Source organism: Psammomys obesus, unplaced genomic scaffold, assembly GCF_907164565.1.
Source record: "Psammomys obesus unplaced genomic scaffold, mPsaObe1.curated_primary_1811, whole genome shotgun sequence".
Lineage (NCBI taxonomy): Eukaryota > Metazoa > Chordata > Mammalia > Rodentia > Muridae > Psammomys > Psammomys obesus.
Window position 1 is genome coordinate 25623661 of NW_026596034.1, and position 23190 is coordinate 25646850.

The 23190-nt window shown below is 47.8% G+C and overlaps 2 protein-coding genes and 1 long non-coding RNA gene across 3 annotated transcripts in view; 1 reads left to right on the top strand and 2 right to left on the bottom strand.

Moving 5' to 3' along the window:
• Positions 1-736: 736 nt before the first annotated feature.
• Positions 737-14128, bottom strand: Dhodh (dihydroorotate dehydrogenase (quinone)). The gene is made up of 9 exons (XM_055621515.1): positions 13807-14128; positions 11994-12206; positions 9763-9962; positions 7883-7965; positions 3134-3321; positions 2588-2701; positions 1801-1954; positions 1548-1707; positions 737-1100 (listed from the first exon to the last, which is right to left on the bottom strand). The coding sequence occupies exons 1-9, from the start codon at positions 13825-13827 to the stop codon at positions 1046-1048; spliced, it is 1188 nt and encodes a 395-aa protein (XP_055477490.1). The 5' UTR covers positions 13828-14128; the 3' UTR covers positions 737-1045.
• A 2801-nt stretch (positions 14129-16929) lies between these two features.
• On the bottom strand, positions 16930-20149 carry LOC129687194 (uncharacterized). Its single transcript, XR_008721740.1, has 2 exons — positions 20084-20149; positions 16930-17117 (listed from the first exon to the last, which is right to left on the bottom strand). It is a non-coding gene; the product is annotated as an uncharacterized LOC129687194 (long non-coding RNA).
• Positions 20086-23190, top strand: part of Pkd1l3 (polycystin 1 like 3, transient receptor potential channel interacting) — a 52295-nt gene continuing 49190 nt past the window's right edge. The window contains exons 1-2 of the mRNA XM_055621517.1: positions 20086-20398; positions 21915-22037. Of these exons, the coding sequence (XP_055477492.1) occupies positions 20098-20398; positions 21915-22037 (424 nt within the window). The 5' untranslated portion in view covers positions 20086-20097. The remainder of the gene's footprint in view (positions 20399-21914; positions 22038-23190) is intronic.

A 23190-nucleotide genomic window follows, 5' to 3' on the forward strand; every position in this document is an offset into this window, starting at 1 on the left:
CTGGCCTGTGGGCAAGCCTGTGATGCATCGTGATGCATTTTCTTGATTCATGATTGGTATGGGAGGGCCCAGACCACGGCGGGCGGTGCCACCATTGGGCAGGTGGTCCTGGGTGCTATAGAACAGGCTGGGCAAGCACGAGGAGCAAGCCAGTAGACAGCACTCCTCTGCATCATTTCCTGCCCTGCCTGAGCTCTTGCCCTGACTTCCCTTAGATGGAGGGTGACCCAGAAGTATACGAGGACATAAACCCTTTCCTCCCCAAGGTGGTAATGTGGTGTTCTTGGAGAAGTATGCTGAAGCGCTCATGGAGGAGAGTCGTGATGAGAGCTGACTTTCAAACGCTGCAGCGAACTGCAGGGCGTGGTGGTGCACACCTTTATTCCCTGCCTTCAGGAGGCAGAGTCAGGTGGATCTCTCTGAACTTGAGGCCAGCCTGGTCTACAAAGCAAGTTCTGGAACAGCCAGGGCTGTTACACAGAAAAGCCCTTGCCCTAGGGCGGCGGGGAGGGAGGGGGGAGTCTTAGCAATAATAGTATATAGTAGCAATCTTCTATTTATGTGTGTGTATATAAAACCAGTGTGATGAATGCTGACCCCTGGTGGATAAAATGAAAGGCACATAGACTTCGCCTGTACAACTGAAAGTCAAGAGTCCTGGGAGCCCCTGCACCATGGAGGCTCAGGAGGACCTTCAGCATCCAGGCAGAGACCTGGCCCCCAAGGAGGGACAGGATTTAAAACAGGTTTAAATGGCTTTATTTTCTTCATGATGTCTCCTCCCAAAGAGCCAATGTCCTTATGATACTGAGGGACCCCAGGATTCAGATCCAGAAAATGACAGTAGAGTTTATACATGGTCTCCTCAAGGGATCAGAGAAATCCTTCACTGACTAGTGATGTCTGTGACTGGCCTGTGCAGCCCAGCTAGGCCTCAGTTCAAGGGACATGGCTTGAGACAGATCCTCCTCTCATGATGCAGCCACAGGGCTTGCTCGAGTGGGTGCGTTCTGGGCACCCACTGGGCACGTTCTGGTAGGTACCATCACCTCCGGTGATCTGCTCCAATGGCTTCTGTGACTGTGTTAAAACCCCGCTCTCTGGAAAGAAAAGCAGCCTGTGTCCGAAGGGGCCCACACTCGCCGTGAGCACACTGCTGACTACACCATCCCACCCAGCACACCTTGTGATGACCGCTGCGCCCTCACCAAGGTAGCTGCACACATGCCGAGGTCTTTTGTGCACAAAGGGACATGACTTTGTATCGCACCTCCCGGACACTACGTCAAAAATTCATTACCTGCTTTGTTCTGCTAGGACTCCTCTGTGCCCAGTCCCTGAGCAAGTGGCAAGCCTTGAAACAACACTGCCTCAGAATCACTCTGAATTCCCTTGGTACTATTTGTCCTTGGGCAGAGGGACAGCAAAGAAATCTTCCCACCCTGCCATCAGTGTTTCCCTCCAGCCCTTTGGGGGCACACAACAGTTCAACGACAACTGTCACTTTCTAATTTAAGTCCTCTGACCAACTTCCCTGCCCCACTCACTTCAGAAGTGCCTCCAGCTCACGCTTGACCCTGACCACGACCGGTGGCCCCAGGAAGGTGAGGGATGTGTACAGCTGGACCAGGGAGGCTCCCGCCTGGATCTTCTCCAGGGCATCCTGCCCACTGCTCACACCACCAACACCGATAATGGGAATCCTGCCTGCACACAAGCACACGGCAACGGTGTAAGAACCCAGCCAACACAGCGACGAGAGAAGATCCAGCTTCTCACACGTGTGTAAAGAAGCCTTGCCTTGGGTGAGGGCGTACATCTCCCGGATGGTCTGGGTCGACAGATCTCGGAGTGGCTTCCCACTCAGTCCCCCCGTCTCAGAGCGCAGGGCACCCTGGAGGCCAGTAGGGCGACTCACTGTGGTGTTGCTGACAATCAGTCCATCGATGCCCAGCTGCAGTGTGTGACAGAGAAAGAGCCCTAAGCCATGGGTCTGAAGGACTCCAAGAAACTTTTTTCCCTTCTGAGGATTGAAGCAGTTGCCAGGCCAGGGGCCAGTTCTGTGGAGCAAGACTCACACAGGCCTCACCTGTATCTTGCCTGGAGAAGCTATCGGAACGAGCCTCTCCATAGTCTCCCACTGAGCCCATCACAGTGCCTAAGCAGGGTTGGACCTTTTGAGCAAGCTGTCTGGGAGAACCGTATCGGAGGCCCTCAGGGAGTACACAGGAGGAGCAGGATCTAGGTCCAGGACTGCTCGGCTCATGGTTTCCCACTTCCCGTCTTACAGAGGCCTGGTGTTCAGACCGGCTAGAAAGCAGACAGACAATATTCTATCTACCTGAGACTGGCGGGGAGGCTAACACAACCTTTCTGGATGAAGATAGATCAGGAGCAAGAAAAAGGCTCATCAAACAGGTTTTCAAACCCACTGTCTGTCACCAGCTGAACTATACAATGACAGACAGACAAACAGCATTGCACTTCATATAAAGGAAGTCAGCAGCCATTTCATGCTGGGTAGCTTCGGCAGGCAGGGGACAATGAAGGAGGCCCCTACCCAGCCCTGAACCACCCTGACTCAGACCTCTCTTGCCACACTGGCTATGTCCTCCTTGTCCTGGGTGGTGAGGTCAGGGGCAATCTTCACCAGCACTGCCGGCTTCCGTGTTCCCTTCAAGGCGTCCCTCTCTTGCAGCACCTAGGTTGACAAGCCAGAGACGGGGACCTCAGACCACAGCCCAGAAGTGCAGATCAATATTTCACATAGTCAAGTAAAGGACAAGCAGTTTCTTCCTCAGGGATAGCTGCTTAAGGGTTTTGATTTTTGTTCTTTAAAACAAGGAAGGAAGTGTGCCACAAGTACTGGGCGGTGAGAAGTCATCTGTTCACACACAGTGCTGGGGACACAGTGACACTTAAGCCATGTGCCTGCTCTGGCTGACCAGTGGTTTTACAGCCGTTAACTGCCTACTGCATGTGACTGAGGACGGGAGAGACCTGAGGGTGAATGGGAAAGGGTGGTGAGGGTTCCTACCGGTGTGAGGAACAGCTTCAAATCAGTGCTTCACCTGAGGAATGAAAAGGAGTGAGGACAGGCTGGAGGACAGCACGTGATGGTGTAATGACACACCTTGGCCAGCAGGCGGCGCAGCTCAGCCTTTCCCTGTAGGTTCCGCAGACCAGCAGTGTTGGGACTGGACACGTTGACCACCAGGTAGTCAGCCAAGGGGCCCAGGACGCGAACACCCTGTGCATAGTCTGCAGCAGCATCCACCGAAGTCTTATTCTTCCCCAGGTTTATTCCCAGAGGCAGCCCGTCTGTAAAAATCAACAGTATGCCCCCAGTTTCCCAGGCAACATTCTGAGTACAGGTTGGATGGCCCCAAATCTGAACCATCCTGAACCAGCTGACAGAGACAGTAAACCATTCACGCCTGGTGACTGAGAACCAGCTCATCATCTCCATGTGGCAAGTGTGTGCTCCTACAAGGATGCATCAGGCGCACTGAGTCTTTTCTCCCTTAAAATTTAAATGGAGAAATTAGAACCCTAAATACTAGAAATGACAGAAAAACAATAGGAAGCTGGGCATGGTGGGCAATTGTAATCCCAGTTTTGGGGAGGTGTAGGTGTGAAAATCAGGAGTTCAAAGTCATCCTCAGCAACCTAATAAGTTCAAGGCCAACCTGGGTTACATGAGTCCCAGTCTCAAAACAACAACAAAAAGCTGGGTTATGGAGACAGCATCTCAGTGGTAGAGCACATGTTTACCACACACAAGGCCCTGAACAGCAAACCCAACACCAAGAAAGTAGCTTCAAAAACTTAGTAAGGTCCCCATTCCCAGGAGAGCACACAGATCTTCTCCTACAGGCTTCCTCGAGCACCCCATCCCTTTGTCTCAGCTGCAGCTCCAGGAGACACTCCCTGGAAAACCTCCAGCCCACTGGCCGGGGACCAGGTAGGAGATCTTCACTCTCCCGCCTCCCCTCCAACTCCAATTCCCCAGTCTCATCCCCAGCCCTGCAGAAGACCACCTGCTGTGGCCTCCCCTTCCTCTCTGTCCCCATTCCCAGGGTTCTATGCAGACCCAGTGATACACCCATCCTTCCTCCCTCCCGTGGACCCTCTCATCCCTTTCCCTACTCCCTAGTGTCAGCTGCCAATACCCAGAAACACTTTCTACCGGGACTACCAATGGCCACAAGGATACCACAAGCATCCCTACCGGGAACCCACAACCACCACACTCTCCTGGGAGCCCCAGAAACCAAGGAACAGAACCAATCCAACAAAGACAAGACCAGAGATCAGCACCTAGAACTACAATCTTCTCAAACCCAGATACCTAGACACCAGCAGAAAAACACAACCACAGGCAGGACGGCATGTCTCCACTAGAGGCCAGCAACCCTTCCACACGAGGTCCTGAGAAACGCAAAGCAGGGAAGCACAAGACAAGGGTGTCAGAATAGCTATTATGAATATGCTCAAGGTCCTTAAAGAGATATGAATAAACCCGTGAATAAAGACACAGATAATGGAATGAAATGAAGAAAGCAGTTCACGACATGAAAGAGTAGATGAAATCACTACAGGAAACCCAAACAGGTGAAGCTGGAAATGAAAACCTTTTAGGAACTGGAACAGAAACCTCAAAAGCAAGCCTCACCAACATAATACAAGAGATGAAAGAGAGAATCCCAAGCATTGAAGACTAGACAGAAGAAATGTATGCCTCAGTCAAACAAAATGTTACATCTAAAAAAAGTCAGGTACAAAAGATGCAGCAAATCTATGACACTATGAAAAGACCAAAACTGTGAATAACAGGGCTAGCAAAAGAAGACGAAGGCACAGAAAATATTTTCAACAAAATTAGAGAATAAAATTTATTTAACCTAAGGGAGCATGTTTTATAAAGAAAAGGAAATGCCAAAACCCTGTTAAAAGTTTTTCCATTGTAGAGAAGGAGGAGGAGGAGGAGGAAGAGGAAGAAGAAGAGGAAGAAGGAGAGGAAGAAGAGGAAGAAGAAGAAAGAAGAAGGAAGAAAGAAGAAGAAAAAAAGAAGAAAGAAGAAGAAAGAAGAAGAAAGAAGGAGGAGGAGGAGGAAGAAGAAGAGGAAGAGGAAGATTTGTTTCTCAGACACTTGGATCAGGCAAGTAGAAACAGTTTCCTTTTCAATAGAGACTCTTAAAATCCAGAATGGCCTGGACTGATGCTCTACAAACCCTAAGAGAGCACAGATGCCAGCCCAGGTTACTATTCCCACCAGAACTTTTAATCACAGCAGATGAAGAAAGAAAGATACTATACTATAAAACCAAATTTAAGCAGTACCTATGTACAAATGCAGCTCTAGAGAAGATGCTAGAAAGAGAACTTCAGACTGAAGAGGCTAACCACACCCAAGAAAACACAAATAAATAACCTCACACCAGGAAATCAGAGGGGAGGTATCTCACACCACCACAACAAAATAATGGGAATCATTGGTAACTCTCACCATTAATGGTTTCAATTTCTCCATTAAACACACACACGCTAATGGACTGAATTCAAAACCAGAATCCATCCTTCTGCTGCATCCAAGAAACATACTTTAATATCAAAGATAGATATCACCTCAGACTAAAAGGATGGGAAATTATAGTCCAAGCAAATAGAAGCGTGTGGGTATAGACATTTTAATATACAAGATGGACCTCACACCAAAATGGATCAAAAGGCATAGTAAAGAACACTACATACTCACTGAAGGGAAAATTTACCAAGAGCATACTGCAATTCTAAACATCTATACACCAAACACCCAAATTCATAAAAGAAACACTACTGTACATTAAATCACATATTGGCGCCTCACACACTCATAGTGGGAGACTTTAATGCTGTACTGTTCCCAATAGACATGACATCCAGAAAAAAAGGATCCAGAAAAAAAAAAAAAGAGAAATGGACCTAATGGATATTCACAGAACATTTCACCTAAAAACAAAAGAATATACTTTCTCAGCAACTCATGGAACTTTCTCCAAAATTGATCACACACTTGGACACAAAGAAAGTCTCAACAGATACCAGAAAATTAAAATAATACCATGCATCCTAACGGATCATCATTAAAGCTGGATAGCAACAACAGAAAGTTCACATTCACTGAAACTGACTAACTCACTACAGAATGAAAAATGGGTCAAGACAAAAATTTTAAACTTTATAGAATGGAATGAAAATGAAAATATTAATATACCCAATCTTATGGGACATAGTGAAGGTGGTTCTAAGAGGCAAATTCATAGCACCAAGTGCCTATATATAAAAAATTGGAGAGAGCTCACATTAGCAACTTAACAGCACACCTGAAAGCTCTAAAACAAAAGAAAGAAATCAGACCCAAAAGGTGCAGATGGCCATCACAGTTATTCTTGGTCATCAGCCTAAAAGTAAGATTTGTGTAACTAGTTTCCTAAGTGAGATGGGGCAGGAGATTGGCCTAAATTTTATAGAACAAGGTCTGAAAGTTTTAACAAGAGTAGCCTGGACTGACAGTATGGCTTTCATGAGGTAGGTGGACCTTCCATTAGTGGTCACCTGTGCGCACTGACAAGGCTCTGGGGTCAGGAAAGGCTGGCCTACTCTTTACCATCTCTTCTGTCAACCCCTGTTCCTAGGCATGGTGCTGGCAAAGCGCTTCCACGAGGCTGCCAGCTGCCACAGAGACACGGGCAGAGCACAGACACAGGACTTGGCCTCGGACTTGTCCATGTGAGGACACAGACTGTGGGTGAGAGGCGGACACGGGAGAATGGGCGACAAAGCCAGCAGACAGAGCACCACGGGCATTAAAACGAAGAAATGGAAGGCAGGTGGCAGGAGACCCCACAAACCATGAAGATCAGCTTGAGACCTCCAAGCTTCTGCAGAGCTGGCAGGGTCTGGTTCTGTCAATGCCAGGGGTTTAAACACTGCCGTTTTCTGCTCCTACCATCTGAACTTGCCAACTGTCCTTTCACCCTTAGCAACTCAAACAAATGCAGAAGCCCCTGGCTTCCTTGTCATGTTACAAGGCCTCTCAATGAGACTGAGATCCCTGAAAGAGATTCCAGAGGCAAACAAAGGGAAAAGCCCCCATGGATTGCAGGGGGAGCCACAGGTAGGGGGCTACCATCCAGGGCTTTGACCCCAAAATGCACCTCAGAGAGCAAAGCAGACCACAGAAAACAAACTGCAGCATCTCATAAAAACCATCAAAAGTTTATTTTCTTTCCTTTTCTGTTTTTTGTTTTGTTTTGGTTTGGTTTGGTTTGGTTTGGTTTGGTTTTTGAGACAGGGTTTCTCTGTGTAGCTTTCGCTGCCCTGGATTCTCTCTGTAGTCCAGGCTGGCCTTGAACTCTGAGTTCCCTCTGCCTCTGCCTCTGCCTCCCCGAGTGCTGGGATCACAGGCATGCGCCCCCAGCAGAGGCTGTTTCTTAAGTGAGTCCTCAGGACTGATGGCTGGTTCCTTGAATGGAGGAGTAGGAGAACCCTTCTGTCTTTAGCTCTCTGGATGAAAGGGCAGCAGGGTGGGACGCAGGAAGATGGCACTTAGGTCCTGTACCCATCTTGGCTCGCACTTGCTCTCTGCTGACCTCCAAGCCAAGTTAGGACACAATCCAGGTTCCACGGGGGTCAGAGAGCAGCAAGGCTCTGCTGAACTGTGGCATTCAGTCAGGGCCTTTGAGCTGTGGTGGAGGGCAGATAATCCCTCAATGGGAGGCGCCTGAGCTGCTCTGTGTGGTCTTTTTCTTTCCTATTGCTGAAGCTCATGCCCTCTCCATACTTTCCCCCATTTCTTTCAAATAGAGGAAGAAAGACCCTCCCACAACAGCTGACTTACCTGCTGTGAGCTTGGCTTGCTTCTGCTGTCTGGCCCTCAGCCGGTGTTCCACTACGGAGAGCCCATGGCTGTTGAATCCATACCTGGTGCACATAAACCCACCGAGGAAGGGCAGAGTTAGGAGGTGACAGCTTAGAAAAGGCACAGAGACCATTTCCACGCTCTCACCAATGGTACTCTTCACTGTCAACCAGATCTGATTTAGAATCACCATGGAAACGCACCCCTGGTGTGTCTGGGGGACTGTTTTCAGAAAGGTTTAATGGAGCAGGAAAGACCCGCCATTGACGTGGCATGGGCTAATGTCCCAATCTGTGTAGGAAGGGGAAAGTGACCAGCATTGCTCGCCCTCTGCTTCCTCATTGTAGTTGCAAAGTGACCCACTGCCACGGGCTCCGTCACCACGAGGGCTTGTACCCTCCAACTGTGAGCCAAATAAACCCTCGATGCTTTAAGCTACTTTTTACTGGTATTTTGTTCCAGTGACAAGAATGATAACTAACGGGGTCTGGATACATCGCTTTGTTGCTTGCAGCCAGAACAACACAGTGTGGACAGTGGCTGGCATCGGGAACACTCGCCCATCCCTTCAGCAGGCCTCTACTGAACACATACCATGCGCATGAGCAAGAAGGCAAAGTGTGCAGGTGTCCAAGAGCACAGCTGCCTATCCCTTGATACTCCCCGTCCCATAGGGCTCTACCAAGTACCACCACCCTAGGACCTGAAGTCACCTGTAACAGCCAATCAGAAACATATGTATTTTGCCTGGCCAGTCCTAAAGACATCCATCCCTGCCTGTAATGCAACAGAAAAGCCAGTAACTTGCAGAAACAAGTTCCTACTGAAACAAGCAGTAGGAAGCATGGCCACAGGCCAGCCAAAATCCCCACAAGGAGGCTCTGCAAAAATCCCTTAGCAACAAGAAACAAAGGTCTTCCCTTTGTCACTATGGTAAGGACACAGAACAAAAATGGGCAAGGCTTTACGCATCTAGGAGTCCTGCTAAGAACAGCTGTACACACTAAACACTGCATCCTTGTTCACTGAATGCAGGGTTATCTGGGCAGGACCAAGGCTGCTGACAGTATGTGGCCACCAGCCCTGGCAAACGAGAAGAGATGAAAAGTCAAAGGTAAGTGGGTCCTGGAGGGGCACAGGACATTTAAAAAAAAAAGGGGGAGGTGGGATAGTAACATTGACTGCATGTTAAAATGATTTTGGAATAAATTGTGTATAATTAAATTATAATAATTTCAAATATATTATCAACTCTTTTTCCAGTTTTTAATGTAGCCATTAAAGTATTTGAAATGGCATGTGCGATCATTGTATTTTCATAGGCCAGGGCTGGGCATAGTCAAGGAGTGTAGGAAGGCACACACTATAAAGCCTGCTGGCCCAGGCCTTCCCACGCTGCCCTCTGCGACCAGCACCAGCCCTCAGAGCCCAAGTGGGAACACCTGGTAAAACCAGAAGCACTGTTTCCCACGGCTGGGATGAGATCCCTGCCTGGTACACAGCAGATGTGCAAAGGGGCTCCTGAATATTCCAAATGAGAGCATGTCCAGCTACCACAGAGGTTCTCAACCTGTGGGTCACGCCCCCCTGGGATAACCCTTTCACAGGGATGACATATCAGATATCCTGCATATCAGATATTTACATAATAGCAGCAAAACTACAATTATGAAGTAGCAACAAAAATAATTTTATGGCTGGGGGTCTCTTTAACATGAGGAACTGGATTAAAGGGCTGCAGCATTAGGAGGGTCGAGAACCATTGCTCTGTCCTCTGAGGAAAACCACAGGGCAGGTCTTCCATCTCAGAGATCCTGGCAGCGGAGAAGAGACCCCTGTGACACTGAGCCACCACCTACCTGTTAATGACAGCGTGGTCCTCGGGGAGGCGGAATACTCTGGGCCTGGGGTTTCCTTCCTGAGGCTGGGGAGTCACACTTCCTACCTCAACAAAACCGAAGCCCAGCTTATAGAGTCCATCCACAGCTTCCCCGTGCTTGTCAAACCCTGCAGCAATCCCTACTGGATTTCGGAATTTATGGCCCAGGACTCTCACTTCCTGGGAAGGAGACAAAGTCAGAGGTGTACACAGCTACATGGAATGGTTCTCACAGCAGGGCTGCCAGTGTCCCACATCAGATTCCCCTGCTGCTTGCTGAGCATCGCGGGGCCCAAGGACTAGGGATCTCCGGGAGGAAGGACACTCTGGGGATACCTATCTGTATCAGCGTTCCGCAGGGGTTCTGGAGCTACTGGAGTCTGACACCATAAGAGCTCAAGGCTGGGGGAGAGGCAGTGTCCTGTTCAAGTGAACAGGAGCCGGGTGCGACCTTGTGCAATCACAGGGTGCCTTCTCATCTACTCAACCTGGGCAGGAGAAGGGGTCCTGGGTGTCATTCTACTTGGACACCAGTGAGTTCCAAGCAACAAAGCCTATAACCAGCCTACCATACAAGCCCCAGCTGACCCTTCCTCTACAGCTGACAAGAAGCCAGCCTGTGGGTACCATGGAGAGTTGGAGGGAAGATATCTGCAGGCACGGGTGCTGGCTCCAGCGAGCTCCTAGAAGTCAGGTAAGTGTGCCCAAAGGAGAAGCCACATGGTCCTGAAGGCAGGCGATGAGGAAGACCCCCAAGGAAAAGTAAGAGTGTGCACACAGCACTTCAGAACCGAGAGGCAGGAAGTACAGCTACAAGGGGACCTGCTTGAGGGTTGCAGTTCTCAACCCTGGCTGCATGACTCTCTGAGATTACGGTTAAACAGGAGGCCAGGGCAGCCAAGCGTCTCAAAGCATCCCACCCTCCCAGGACAGTCTAGTCTTCAAAGAGAACTGAGGAGTTAAGAAACGGCAAAAAACTCAAGCGAGGAAGGTAAAATGGACTAAGTGTGTCAACCCGCCTGGCTGCGGAGGCGGGAACACTGGGAATAATGGCACATACTGTACGGGGCCGGCTACTGAGGAAGCTGAGGCTCGGAGATCATTTGAGCCCACACATTCAAGACCAACCAGGACAACATGAACCCGTATCAAAAGACAAAAGGCGGAAGGGTCACACTGGCTCTGCCGTAGCTCCGTCACCCAGGCCCACTCTCACCTCCCTCTGACTCCCCTTCACCCTGGTCCCAAGGGTGTCAATCCAGTTTGGCATGAGGAAAGCTTAAGGAAAGAAATGTTCTTTCTGATCCGACAGAAGCGCTTTAGTGTTTGAGGTAAAATGTCACAGCTGCAGGAGACTGTCTGGTGTGGGATGAGAAGAACCCTCAGGTAAGGAAGGGAAACGAAAACAGCAAAGGGCCCTAGATTTTTAACAGTAACTCTTCCCCCAGAGAGGTCTGAGGGCATCTTGTTCGGATTCCATGTTCAAATCACTCCTGTCTCCCATTTGGTAAGAAGTGCCTCAGAACTGGCAAGTGAACATGAGAACCGGGGCTGCAGGCATGTGTGCTTTCCATTTAGACTCCTGCAGCCTCCAGACCACAGTGCCGCTATGATGCCAGGTAGGCCAGGGCAGGTGGCGGCCTAAGACTTACGTCCTCCATGCCCCAGGATGATGACTGCATCTAGGGCCTGCTTCCAGTGGGGAAAAAGGAAGGACCCATCAGGCCAGGCACCCTCCCTCCCTCCCCCTTCACACCTACCCAGACAGGACATAACATCTACAAGTGACAACCCTTCCCTGCTAATGCTGTCCCCCTGCATCCATCAGCTGTTTAATGATGCCAGAAGGTGTCCCAGATCATCAGAGGGAGCTCAGCAAGGTGGGACAGTGGCCAAGGCTGGTCACTAGAGTCAGAAGCCATGGGTTTGAATCCTGGTCCTGCCAACTCCTAGCCAAATCACTTAGTCCGTACCTCAGTTTCCTGATCTGTAGGTGGAGATAAGAGAAGGACCTACATCAAAGATTAGTTCTGACGACCAAAGACCTAAGCATGAGCAACACAAGGAGTGCTGTTCCCCAGGTGCAGGTGTAACACATAGTAAAAGACAGTGCTCACACTGGGCTCCCGCAGCAAAGAAGTGTAGAGGCGCTGAAGAATGTGACTCCTCCAGGTACCTAAGGGAAACACAGGGTGATCCGGGGGAACCTACCAGCATATCGGAGTCCTGAAATGTAGCTCGAGGAAGGAGCCCCAGGGAGGTGATGCGCACAGCTAGCCGGTGGGCTGACTCTGGATCAAGCAGCCTCTGCAGGGCTGGCATCAGGTATTCAGCATAGAAATGGTCATCCCCCTTGGCTGTCAGGTAAGAGGTGAAGAAAATTCCTCCACCCCCGAGGATGATGACTGCATCCAGCACCCGTTTCTAGTGGGGGGAAAGAAAGGACCCATGAGGACCCCCATCAGGCCAGGCTGCGGCACCCTTCCTGGCCCTTATTAAAACTATCCACAAGACATCTACATGAAATGACAGCCCTTCTCTGCTTACACTGCCTCCTTCCATTTTCTGCCCACTCACACACCAGCCTTTGAAGAGGCTGTATCTACCATTACTGCTTTCACAGGTTTGAGCCCTGATTATTTTCAAGGGACCAGCCAGGGAAATTTTAAGACAATACCTACAACCTATACAAAACATTACCAAGAACCATTCCTAAAACTTCACCAGAATAGCTGTACTCCTCTGCTTGTATAGCAGTGCACATCTGTGGCACTCGGATCTAAGGAGAGGCTTAAACATTTGACCATCTATTTAGGTGAGTTGTGTTCTGACTGCTACACAGTAAAATGCACGTTTTCATATCTCCTTGACACTGTGGTTAGGACCTGGTGTTTGTTTATATTTTAAAATTGTACCTAGAAAGGTAACTGGACTGAAACATCCTATGTGTGTAATATAAAGGGGCTGCAATAGAAACACAGCTTCAGTCTTCTTGGGTGGCAAGCCACTACCCCACCCAAAAGTGGTTCACAACGCTTTCTGATAATTACCACTGCCAAATGCTAAGTGGCTAGCTAACACATTCATTCCATCCTTTACCAAAGGCAAACAAACCAGACCCTGTCCTTCAGGAGAGTGTAATTCAGGATTAGAGACAAACTAATGGCCAAGAAAAGTCCAAGCCAAGACAGCTGACATGAAGGGCTACATAATGGAAGGATTTTGAGGAAGCTAACTTTCAAAGGATCCAAAAGCTAAAGAGGAGAGGGCAGCTGGAGAAAGGATCTCTAGGTGGCTGAAGCCAATGAGAAGGGCCGGAGTATGGAGTAGGAGACAGGAGAAGCGAGTGGGGTGCGGGTCAAAAGACAGATTTGGGGGCCTGGAGATGGCTGAGTGGCTAAGTGCACTTGCTGCTCCGCCAGCTCCCACGTCAGGCGGCTCACCATAACCATCTATAACTTGAGCTTTAGGGGATCCAACACATCTGCTCTCACATGCATATACTTACGCGCGCCCGCGCGCGCCCACACATATTTTTTTTTTTCTTTAATGACATTTGTCCACTAAACAAGGAAGTAGCGGATGTGATCTAATTTGCCTGCAACGAAAACCAAGTATTCATTCTCCCTCCTCCGGGAGGTTGCAGACATGCCTCAAGCACCAATACCTGAGCCAAGCAGCAATACCTGAGCACTTTCTCCAAACCAGGGACATAACTAAGGGCTCTTCACACAGAGCTCCCATTCTAACGACACTTGATCTAGAAGGGTGTCCGGATGTCTTACTTCATTCCGCCTGGGGTCCTAGGCGAACATGTACTCATAGCAGCCCGACACTAGCTCAATTTAAAAACAAACAAACAAACCTGCTCCCACCCTTCACGCTCAGCCCAGCCTCTTCCTGCACGTCCCTAGCTGCGCACACGTGCAGGCCATACTGCAGGGGCCCCAGGCTTTCACTCTCCCTGTCCCCCCTTCCCTGCCCGTGACCCCCACCACGCGCGAGCCTCCCCAGGCACACTCACCCGCAGATGCGTCCACGCCATGCTCCTTCTGCAAGCAGGCCCGCCTCTGCCTCGGTTCCACTGGAGAATGTGGGTTCGGCTCTACCAATCACCCAAGCCCCGCCACCGGCCCCGCCCCGGACCTAGGTGTTGACTGGACGGTCGCGCGCGTGCGCTCTGGCGGGAGTCACGCTCGTTCCTCCCAGCAGGCGTTTATTACGTTCGCTTTTGCTACTTCTGTGCCTTCTAAGAAACTCGGCCCTGAAATCCCGCGCCCTCCCTCTGGGCGTCAGTGAGGAAAAGGCGACCAGAGCCTCGGGAGGGGCGCACACTCCTCCGACGTCGGCGGGCTCTAACCCCAGCGCCCGGCGGTGTGCACGATCCTAATGCTTCCCTGTCCTTAGGGAGGAAACAAAGGGCGCTGACGCTCGGAGGTTCCGCAAGCTTCCTGGGCCCCTTCCTGAAACAGAAAGTTTACGGAGCCTGTTTTACAGAGCACGTTCACGTCGGCACGTTGTGAAACATAAATAAATAAACATTTAAGTGCCGACTTAAAAAGTGAGCTGCTGTGTTAATACGCACGGCTCTTATTTTGTCTTTGAGGCAGTATTAAGGGGTAGCACCGGTTTCTCGAAAAGTAACAATCTTGCCCAGGCACCCACGTGCCTGGGTGTCCACAGAGGCCCGCAGAAAGCACTGAGTCCCCCGGAACTGGAGTTACACATGGTTGGGGGCACTGTACTCATTTGCACGTACCCACATGCAGATATACCTACACATAATTTAAAATGATAAAAATAGATCTTTTTAAAGGGAAAAAAAAACATATTTGGCTTTCTGAGATTGGCCTGCTTCACTTAACGGTATCTCTAGTCCCATGCGTGGGACTAGACCATTTCTGTAAATGATCTTATTTCATTCTTCTTAATGGCCGGATACTGTTCCATACCATAGGTATATCTTGTTATCTCCATCTGTTTATTCGTTACTGATTCCATAACTTGGCTGTTGTGAATAGTGCTGGAAAAACCAGAGATGTCCAAGTTCCTCTGTTGTATGCAACTTGGATTCCTTTGGGAATATACCTAGAAGGGGCCTATCTAAGATGTTTGGTGGTGATTCAGTGTTTGTTTCTTTTAAACTCGTGTTCTGTGTGTGAGAGTTCCGGCACCAACCTGCTAGGGCAGACATGTGGAGGCTGGAGGACAAGTTTCAGGAGCAGGTTCTTGAACCAGGGCCTCTCGCTGCAGCACTACTTGTGGCTAGCTAGACTTCAAGCTTCCAGGCAGTCCGTCTCTATCTCCCATCTCTCTGTAGGAGCGCTGCGATTTCAGGTGCTTGCCACTGTATCCCATAGGTTCTGGGGTCTGAACTCAGGTTATCAGGCTTCCACATGTAATGAATGGGACAGTTAACGGTGTCTAAGGTTTAGGGCAGTGTTTACGGTTTTCCTTTTGGCTGGATCCTTGTCAACACTGTGGAAACTGGACGTCAATTTTACTATGATTTGCATGTCCATGAGAGCTAAGGATGCTGGACATTTCTTCGTAAGATTCATTGGCCATTCGTGTGATTCTAGAAACCTGTCTGCTCATTTCATCTGCCCGTTTATTAATCAGATTTATTGCTTAGATTGGTATTTGTTTAGTCTTTAGTAGTAGTAGTATTTGTTTTGTTTTGTTGGGTTTTTTTTTTGTTGTTATTGTTTTGTTTTTCAAAACAGGGTTTCTTTCTGTAGCATTGGCTGTCCTGGACTCACTTTATAGACCAAGCTGGCTTCGAACTCACAGAAATACACCTGCCTCAGCTTCCCTGAGTGCTAGGATTAAAGGCATGCGCCACCACACCCAGCTCTATCTAGTCTTTTTTATATGCCGGCTATTAGTCCACTGTCCGGTAAATAGCTGGCAAAGCTTTTCTTCCATTCTGTGGTCTCTTTCTTAGTCTGGAAACTGTTTCCTTTGCTGCAGACATTTTTAATTTCGTGTTTTTAAGTTTCTTCCAGTTGCTAAATTTTGATATTTCCTAGGTAGGTTATTGGAGTCCTTGCCTCTGCCAGGATCCTGAAGGGTTTTTTTCCACATATTTTCTTCTATTAGTATCTAAGTTTCAGGTCTTCGATCAATTTTTCAGTTGTTTTGGGCAGAGTGAGAGACTGTGATGTAGTTTTATTCTTCCACATGCGGGTATCCAGGTTTCCCAGCACCATTTGTTACACATTTGAGCATCTTTGTCAAAAACCAGGAGACATTTGCTGTGGGGGTTTATTTCTGGGTTCTCTAATATGTCCTGGGGGTCTTTGAGTCTGCCTTTGGGCCAGAACCAAGCTATTAGTTAATGTGGCTGTATATTACAGCTTAACCCCATGCTGTGGTACTTTCAGCAATGCTCTTTCTGCTCAGGATTCTTTTGTGCCCCCAATATCCATTAGGATTGTGGGGGGGGGTTGTTGTTTGTTTCTTTGTTTTTTTGTTTTCTTTTGGGGTTTTCGAGACAAGGTTTCTCTGTGTAGTATCAGCTGTCCTAGATTTGCTTTGTAGACCAGGCTGGTCCAAACTCACAAAGATCTGCCTGCTTCTTGCTTCCCCGACAGGATTGTTTTTATATGTCTGTAAAGAATGTCAGTGCAGAATGTCTGAGAATTGGATTGATCCAGTAGACCATTTTCAATAGGGTAGCCATTTCTAGAGTAACCTGCCAATCCATGAACATGGGATGTCTGTCTTCTAGCGTGGCCTCCCATTTCTTCTTCAGTGGTTTAGAATTTATATTCAGGAGGCCCTTTGTTACCTCAGTTAGGCTTATTCTTGGGTGTTTGTGTGTGTGTGTGTGTGTGTGTGTGTGTGTGTGTGTGGTGTCTTGTGTTATTTGTTGTTAATGAGATTGTTTCCCAGAAATCTTTCTCTGCATTTTATCTACTAAACACAAGAAAAACAAAATAAGTAAGCTAATGGTATTTTGTAGCTGGTTTGGTTTTTGTTTTAATTTTATTTATTTGTTTGTTTGTGTGTGTGTGTGTGTGTTTACCTTGGTACACATATGGAAATCAGAGCACAACTTGCAGGAATCGGCTCTGTCTTTTCATCACATGGTTCTGGGGATTGAATTTAGGCTGCCAGGCCTGGCAGCAAGCACCTTTGACCACTGAGCCATCTCACTGCTCCCCCAGTGGTTCTGGTATATTGATTTTTGTAACATGTTATTTTCCTGAAAGTTTTTATCATCTAGAAGAGTATTCTGGTGGAATCTTCAAGGTCTTTTAAGTATAGGCTCAAATTGTCTGCAACGGGGATAATTTGAGTTCTCCCTTCCCTTATAGATCTCTTAGGTTGCTGTAAATAAAAAAAAAAAAAATGAGGTTGGACTATATAATGTTTATTGTTATCCCTAAGATTATCATGGCAGTATTTTCTAACCCCCTATCACAAATAATAAGACAACAGACACCTGTTAGATTTTCTAATTGCCTTATTTACCTTGGGCCGGACTGAGATTCCTACCAATGCTGTCTGAATATCCTCACCATCCATCTCCCAGCCCCCATCCAATGCCATCCACCTTAATCCTCCTCATGTGGTCTACCTTCCACCCATAATCCTATGGTACTTGCTTGTAGTCTTCATCTGGGCCTTTTTGCGCCATTATTGGAGTCCTTCCTCTCAGTCCACACAGTTTTTTTTTTTCTCCACATTAACCCATCATGGTATCCTCCTTCCTCCTCTCTTCCTATCTGTCTGTCTCCCATGATTCTCCTGTCATCTCCAAGCCTGGGAACCTTAGCCATGCCTATCCCATTCTGCCCTGCCCAGGTATAGGCTGTTTAATCAACCAATCAGGTATGTCTAGGCAGGTTTACAAAACAAGGACAGGTGAAACCAGATCTTGAGGGCATCAGACAAACCTCCAACACTTTTATTTCCTCTTGCCTCATTGCCCTAGTGAATAATCCCACTGCTATACTAAATAAAGCTAAAGTGGACACCTTTTTATTCATTCCTGATTTTAGAGGAAATGCTTTCAGTTTTCCCCACTTAGAATAACACTGGATATAAGTTTATCATAGACAGCATTTTTTTTTTTTTTTAGAAAACCACGAGTGTTTATAGAATCTTGTCATCACCTTCTGCAGTGCTGGTTCTGTGGTTGTGAATCATTTAAGTACATTTGTTCTGTAAGCGTCTCACAGCTCCTTCAGCATGGGCAGAAAACATCGCTGGGTCTGGTCATCTTGACTGTCAGACATTTGCTCTAAGGATTATGTTGCATCATTCCATGCCTGTCTGGTTTGAGGGTTCCTCTGTTTAGTCTGGGCATTCTGAGTTTGTCTTTGTGAGTGAGATGGCCTTCCACTCCAGGTTCAATTCACATGTGCTACTCAGCGGACCCTCTTCCGCTCAAGCTGTCTCTCTGTGGTGACACTTTTTTTTCTCTCATTATTAAGAACAATTATCTCATTTCTTCCCTATCTAGACCTTTCAAAGCGTGGGTCATACTACGACCTTCAAGAGCACACTGCAGCATTTTCAAACTGAGGGGATACGTCCTCAGATCCTGTACTTGAGAGGATGTTCAGTTTTGATGTCTGCTTCTGCAATGGTTTTCAAAACTCATTAGGGCATTAAGAGCTGAGGATGTAGCCCAGTGGTAGAGCTCATGCAGGGGGCCCTGAATTCAGTTCCAGTGACGCACACACCAAACACAGCTGGGGAGAAAAATAAGCTTTATCTGGGCAGCTTAGATAACCATCTTAACCCTGAAAGCGGCCATGCATTTTCAGTACCGCATTTGCTTGCATTCCTGGCGCAAAAGAAGAGAACCAGCTGTACAGATCAATGAAAGGAGAGCAGCAGGTGAAAAACCACGTGTTAAGCTCTGTAAACAAAGGTTTTTGGCAAAACAATAACCAAAAAACGTGAGAGAACTGAAAATTCAGTGGCGTGAAGCACCGTGCCTATCACAGTCAAAGAAGGCCGTGTGGTTGCAGGCCAGCACCACACAGATTTGCTGTTCGGTTCAGACAAGTGTGGGCTTTGTTGGTTTCCGGTATTGTTCATATTTAATTTGTATTCATCCTTTCATCAACTGTTCATCCGTCTTTTCTGACTGGGTAAGATCTTTAAAATACAGTTGATGCGTGGTTTTGGCATCGTGCGCTTAAGAAACACAATGCAGCCGTCTGAACCAATCCCAGTGGCCGAAAATATGAAGGACACACAGGCCTAGAGATTTATCGGCAACAGTCTTCCTGTTTTTACACGTTAAAATCCTGCTGGGAAAGGGATTCCTGCTGCATGAGCAGATTTCAACTGTTCTGTCACAAAAGCGTTTTCAAGCATAGCTCTGTGATGACAGACATGTTAATTTACCGCATCACAGTCCCTAGTCTGTCCTGTAACACACTATGCTCCTTTATACAACGTGCATTATGAAATACACGTTCTTTGTATAACTTATTTTCGAATACTACATATTGATGTCATATTAATGAGCGTCACGGCAGCTATAGCGTTTCCTCTACTGGTTTCAGACTGCCTTTAAATTCTAGCCTCGACCGATGAAAGGACCCGTGTGATCACGGGTCTCTTGCGTCTCACTCATTGTTGTTTAACATGAAAACCTCCAGTTCCAGCCAACAACGTATAAGAGCAACTTTCCCGGATTTTAATGATGGTCATTTGGGGAGGGGTGTGGGGAGATGAAACCTCAGTGTAGCTTTGGATTGCATTTCCCTGGTTGCTAAGGACGAAGGACTAACGACCTAAAAGCATCAAGTGACTGAGAAGCTCTGGGCAGGAAGTCAATGGACTGATGATACCTTTGGAAGCCCCTGATCCATACACAAAACCTGCTGCTACCTACCACTTCTAGACTACGGCAGAAATGACCTGCAGATGGACCAGACTCTTCTGTCCCCGAAGTTCCCTCTTTCCACATTTTATAAAACCTGTGCTGCAAAAGCTGAGATCAGCAAGTCTAGGAGCACCGACATTGATATCCGCCAGCCTCTCCCTGCTGACAGGTAGACTTGGCTTCCTAATGGACCTTTATTTGTTAAAGGTACATCTGCTTATGTGGACACAGATGGAGGCATTGGTGACTCGGCTCTAAAATCTTGTTTGCTGTTTATTTGCAGCCGGTAGGCACTCTGTCTGGGCTCAAACAAAGCAAAACCTTTCATCTCCTTGGCAGGTTGTTCCCAACGCACAAAAAGAACAGTAGAAATGATTATGACAAAGGCACTGCGCCGTATTTAAAAGGCCAGGCAGCTACCCAGCCGTCATACATTTTTCTTACTCACAGTGCAGAGGTAAAATGCTCTTCCAAAGATGGTCCTGGCTCTTGCTGTATGTGAGAGTTGGTATCGTTCTGGGACCTGAACCGAGCGACCCTGAGCAACATGGGAAAAGTCATTGCTATCAGCTTCACAAACTTAACTGCAACTTCGCTGAAGCAGAGCGGTTCTGCCGCAACCTGAGAGGACACCTGGCCCACACTTGGAACCCAAAGCTTCAGGCCGTCATCCAAAAGTTCCTGAAAAAAGAAACAATAATATGGTGGGTGGGGGAAAACCTAAACCAACTGAGGAAGCCTCCTCCCGGGATAACCCAGCCAGGTAGGGCTCTGGTGTGGTGTTGAGGAAACAAACCTCCTTGTGTTTTGTTCTAGGGAGAAAGAAGGTGACCTTTAATCTTTCCGCTTTTATATTCAGAAAAAGGGCTGACTTGACAATCCTCTCTCTCTCTCTCTGCAGGTTTTCCACTCTCGTGCAACCGCCTTCATTTGTCTCTATAGCAAAGGCAATGGGTCGCCCCCCCCCACCCCCAGACACTGTTTCTCTATGTAGCCCTGGCTGTCCTGAAACTCATTTTGTAGACCAGGCTGGCCTTGAACTCACAAGGCTTGTGCCACCACCGCTGGGTGGCAATAGGCTTTTGTTTTGTTTTGTATTTGAGACAGTTTTGCTTTGTTTTGCAGGATGTCCTGAAACTTGGAATTTAGCCCAGACTGGCCTCCAACTCTCAATCCCCCATCTCAGCCTCTTGGTTTTTGTCTTTCCAGGTATACAACTAGCTCAAGATCCTAGAGAGGAAAATCTTCTACAGTGACTTTCTTTGTTTTTTATTATTATTAATTAATTCAATTTACATCTCGGGCATAGGTCCCTCCCTCCTCTCCTCCCAGACCACCCACTCTCCCGCATCCCCCCCCCATTTCCTCAGAATAGGGGAACCCTCCTATCCAGACAGTCCCATGGTAGGGGGAGTGATCAAAATAACATAGTCCATATCAGAGATATCCCATACTTCTCTGACTATTGGGCCCACATGGAGCCTAAAATGCCCATCGGTTATTTATAAGTAGGGGAGCTAGTTCCATACCATGCATTGTCCTTGGTTGGTGCTTCAGACTCCATGGGCCCCTCTAGGCCCGAGTTGATTGGCTCTGATGGTCCTTGTTCCCACTCTTCCACCATTCTTTGTTATCCTTGCCTCCAAATTTCCCAAAACACAAGCCAGGAAAGAAATTACCCATTTGTTGTCTTTCTTACAAAATTAGGTACCATAATCTCGCAGTTTTAGAGAGAAAAAAAAAAAAATCCAAGAATTTATTATATCATCATTTCTCTGTTCATGTCTAGGTAATTAATTCTAAGCTCTGTGATTAAAAACATATAAATATTAAAGAGTAACCAATAATATGTAGGGAGAAGTCATAAATTTGCATTTGCTGGAAGGGGGATAAATGGGGCTTTCTTTCATAGGGAGTACGTGTGTGTGTCACACTGGTGCCACGGTGTGTGTGTGTGTGTGTGTGTGTGTGTGTGTGGAGGCTAGGGATCAGCCTCACTTATTTGTTCTCACCTTCACTTGGTAGGAGACAAGGTCAGTGTTGTTGTCTACCCCAGGCAAGCTGCCCCACGGGTCTCCGGGACTCTCTTTTCTCCGCCTCCCATCTCACCTAGGAGCGCTGGGGTTACAGACACACAGGCTGCCGTGCCTGGCTCCCCCTGGGCTCTGGGGATTTGAACTCAGATCCTCACACTTGTCCGGCAAGTGCCTTGCCCCCTGAGTTGTCTCCCCTGCCTGACTTTGAAGAATGAGGCTTAACTGAGTCTGGTGCCCCTCCAGGAGGTGTCGCTGACTTCAGGGCCCCGAAGGTTGACATGTGCAAGTCCGTGGTCACAGGCCCTGACAATATCTACCAACTGTGGGACCATTGCAAAAAGAAGCACCATTTCATCTGCCAGACTGGTGAGTGACAAAGCCACAGCAATCTCAGCTTCGAGACTGATTTTAGATAAGGAATGCACGGGAGAGGATTTAGTTTAGCTTAGTTTGTTATTTTGTTTTGGTTCTTTCGAGACAGGGTTTCTCTGTGTAGCCTTGGCTGTCCTGGGCTTGCTTTGCAGAGGATTTATTTCAAATAGTCAGTAATGGACCATAGGGCAGATACATGAATTTCTCATTTTTTGTATCTGAGTTACATTTTTTAACTTGTTTTGTGTGCCTGGGGTAGGGGTACACGTGTCTAGTGAACATATGGAGGTCAGAGGGCATCTTGAAGGCGTCAGTTCTCTCCTTCCACCATGTGAGTTCTGGGGTTTAAACTAAGGTCATCAGGCTTGGTGGCAAACGCCTTTTCTCTTCGAGCTGTCTCTCCAGCCTGCAATTTTTATTCTCATGACACCGATCATCATAAGACGCTGCCTCCCAAAAGCGAGTGGTGCCTTCACACATCCCACTGTGCTAGTTGCTGGTTGAAGTCCTCTTGTGGTTGACTTGGTTGAAGTGCAGGAGAAATTGAGTTAGGAGCTTTCACTTGCTGCATGTGAGCCCCTAGTCTGGTCAGCCCTGGACTGTGGAGACAAAAATGGGAAGGCAGACAGAATGTGGTATAGGAAAGTGAAAAGACAAAAGAGGCCATGATCTCTTGGCAGTGTGCTTCCCTGGAGCAGGAAGATCAGAAAGTGTGCAGCATTGTCTGTGTGTGTATGTGTGTCTGTCATTTTGCGCACATGAATTCAGGTTCCTGTAGGGGCCAGAAGGCAGAGGCATTGGAACTCCCCCTCCCCCAACGCGGGGTGGGGGTGGATGGAGTTATAGGCAGATATGAGCTTCCTGACATGGATACTAGGAATCAAACTCAGGTCCTCTGAAAGAGCAGTGTGCGTGCTTATCCACATTTTTAATAAGTGACGTTCCTGGCAGCAGCATCTGCTTTCATAAAGCACTTAGTCTTGGCCCAGTAGATTCTCAAAGTCCCTACAATATCTCAGACAATCTGGACAAAAATTTCATTCCACTTTTTTGAGGGGAAAGGTAGGCAGGGGGAAAAAAAAAGTCCCTTTGTTTGTAGCTCTGGCTGTCCTGGAACTAGGCTGGTCTCAAACTCAGTAAGATTCTT

Coding starts and splice junctions, on each gene's coding strand:
- Dhodh (XM_055621515.1), bottom strand. CDS start 13,827: ATGGCGTGGACGCATCTGCGG. Junction 12,207..13,806: donor TGGCGTGGACGCATCTGCGG/GTGAGTGTGCCT, acceptor TCCCCCCACTAG/AAACGGGTGCTGGATGCAGT. Junction 1,708..1,800: donor GATGTACGCCCTCACCCAAG/GCAAGGCTTCTT, acceptor GCTTGTGTGCAG/GCAGGATTCCCATTATCGGT.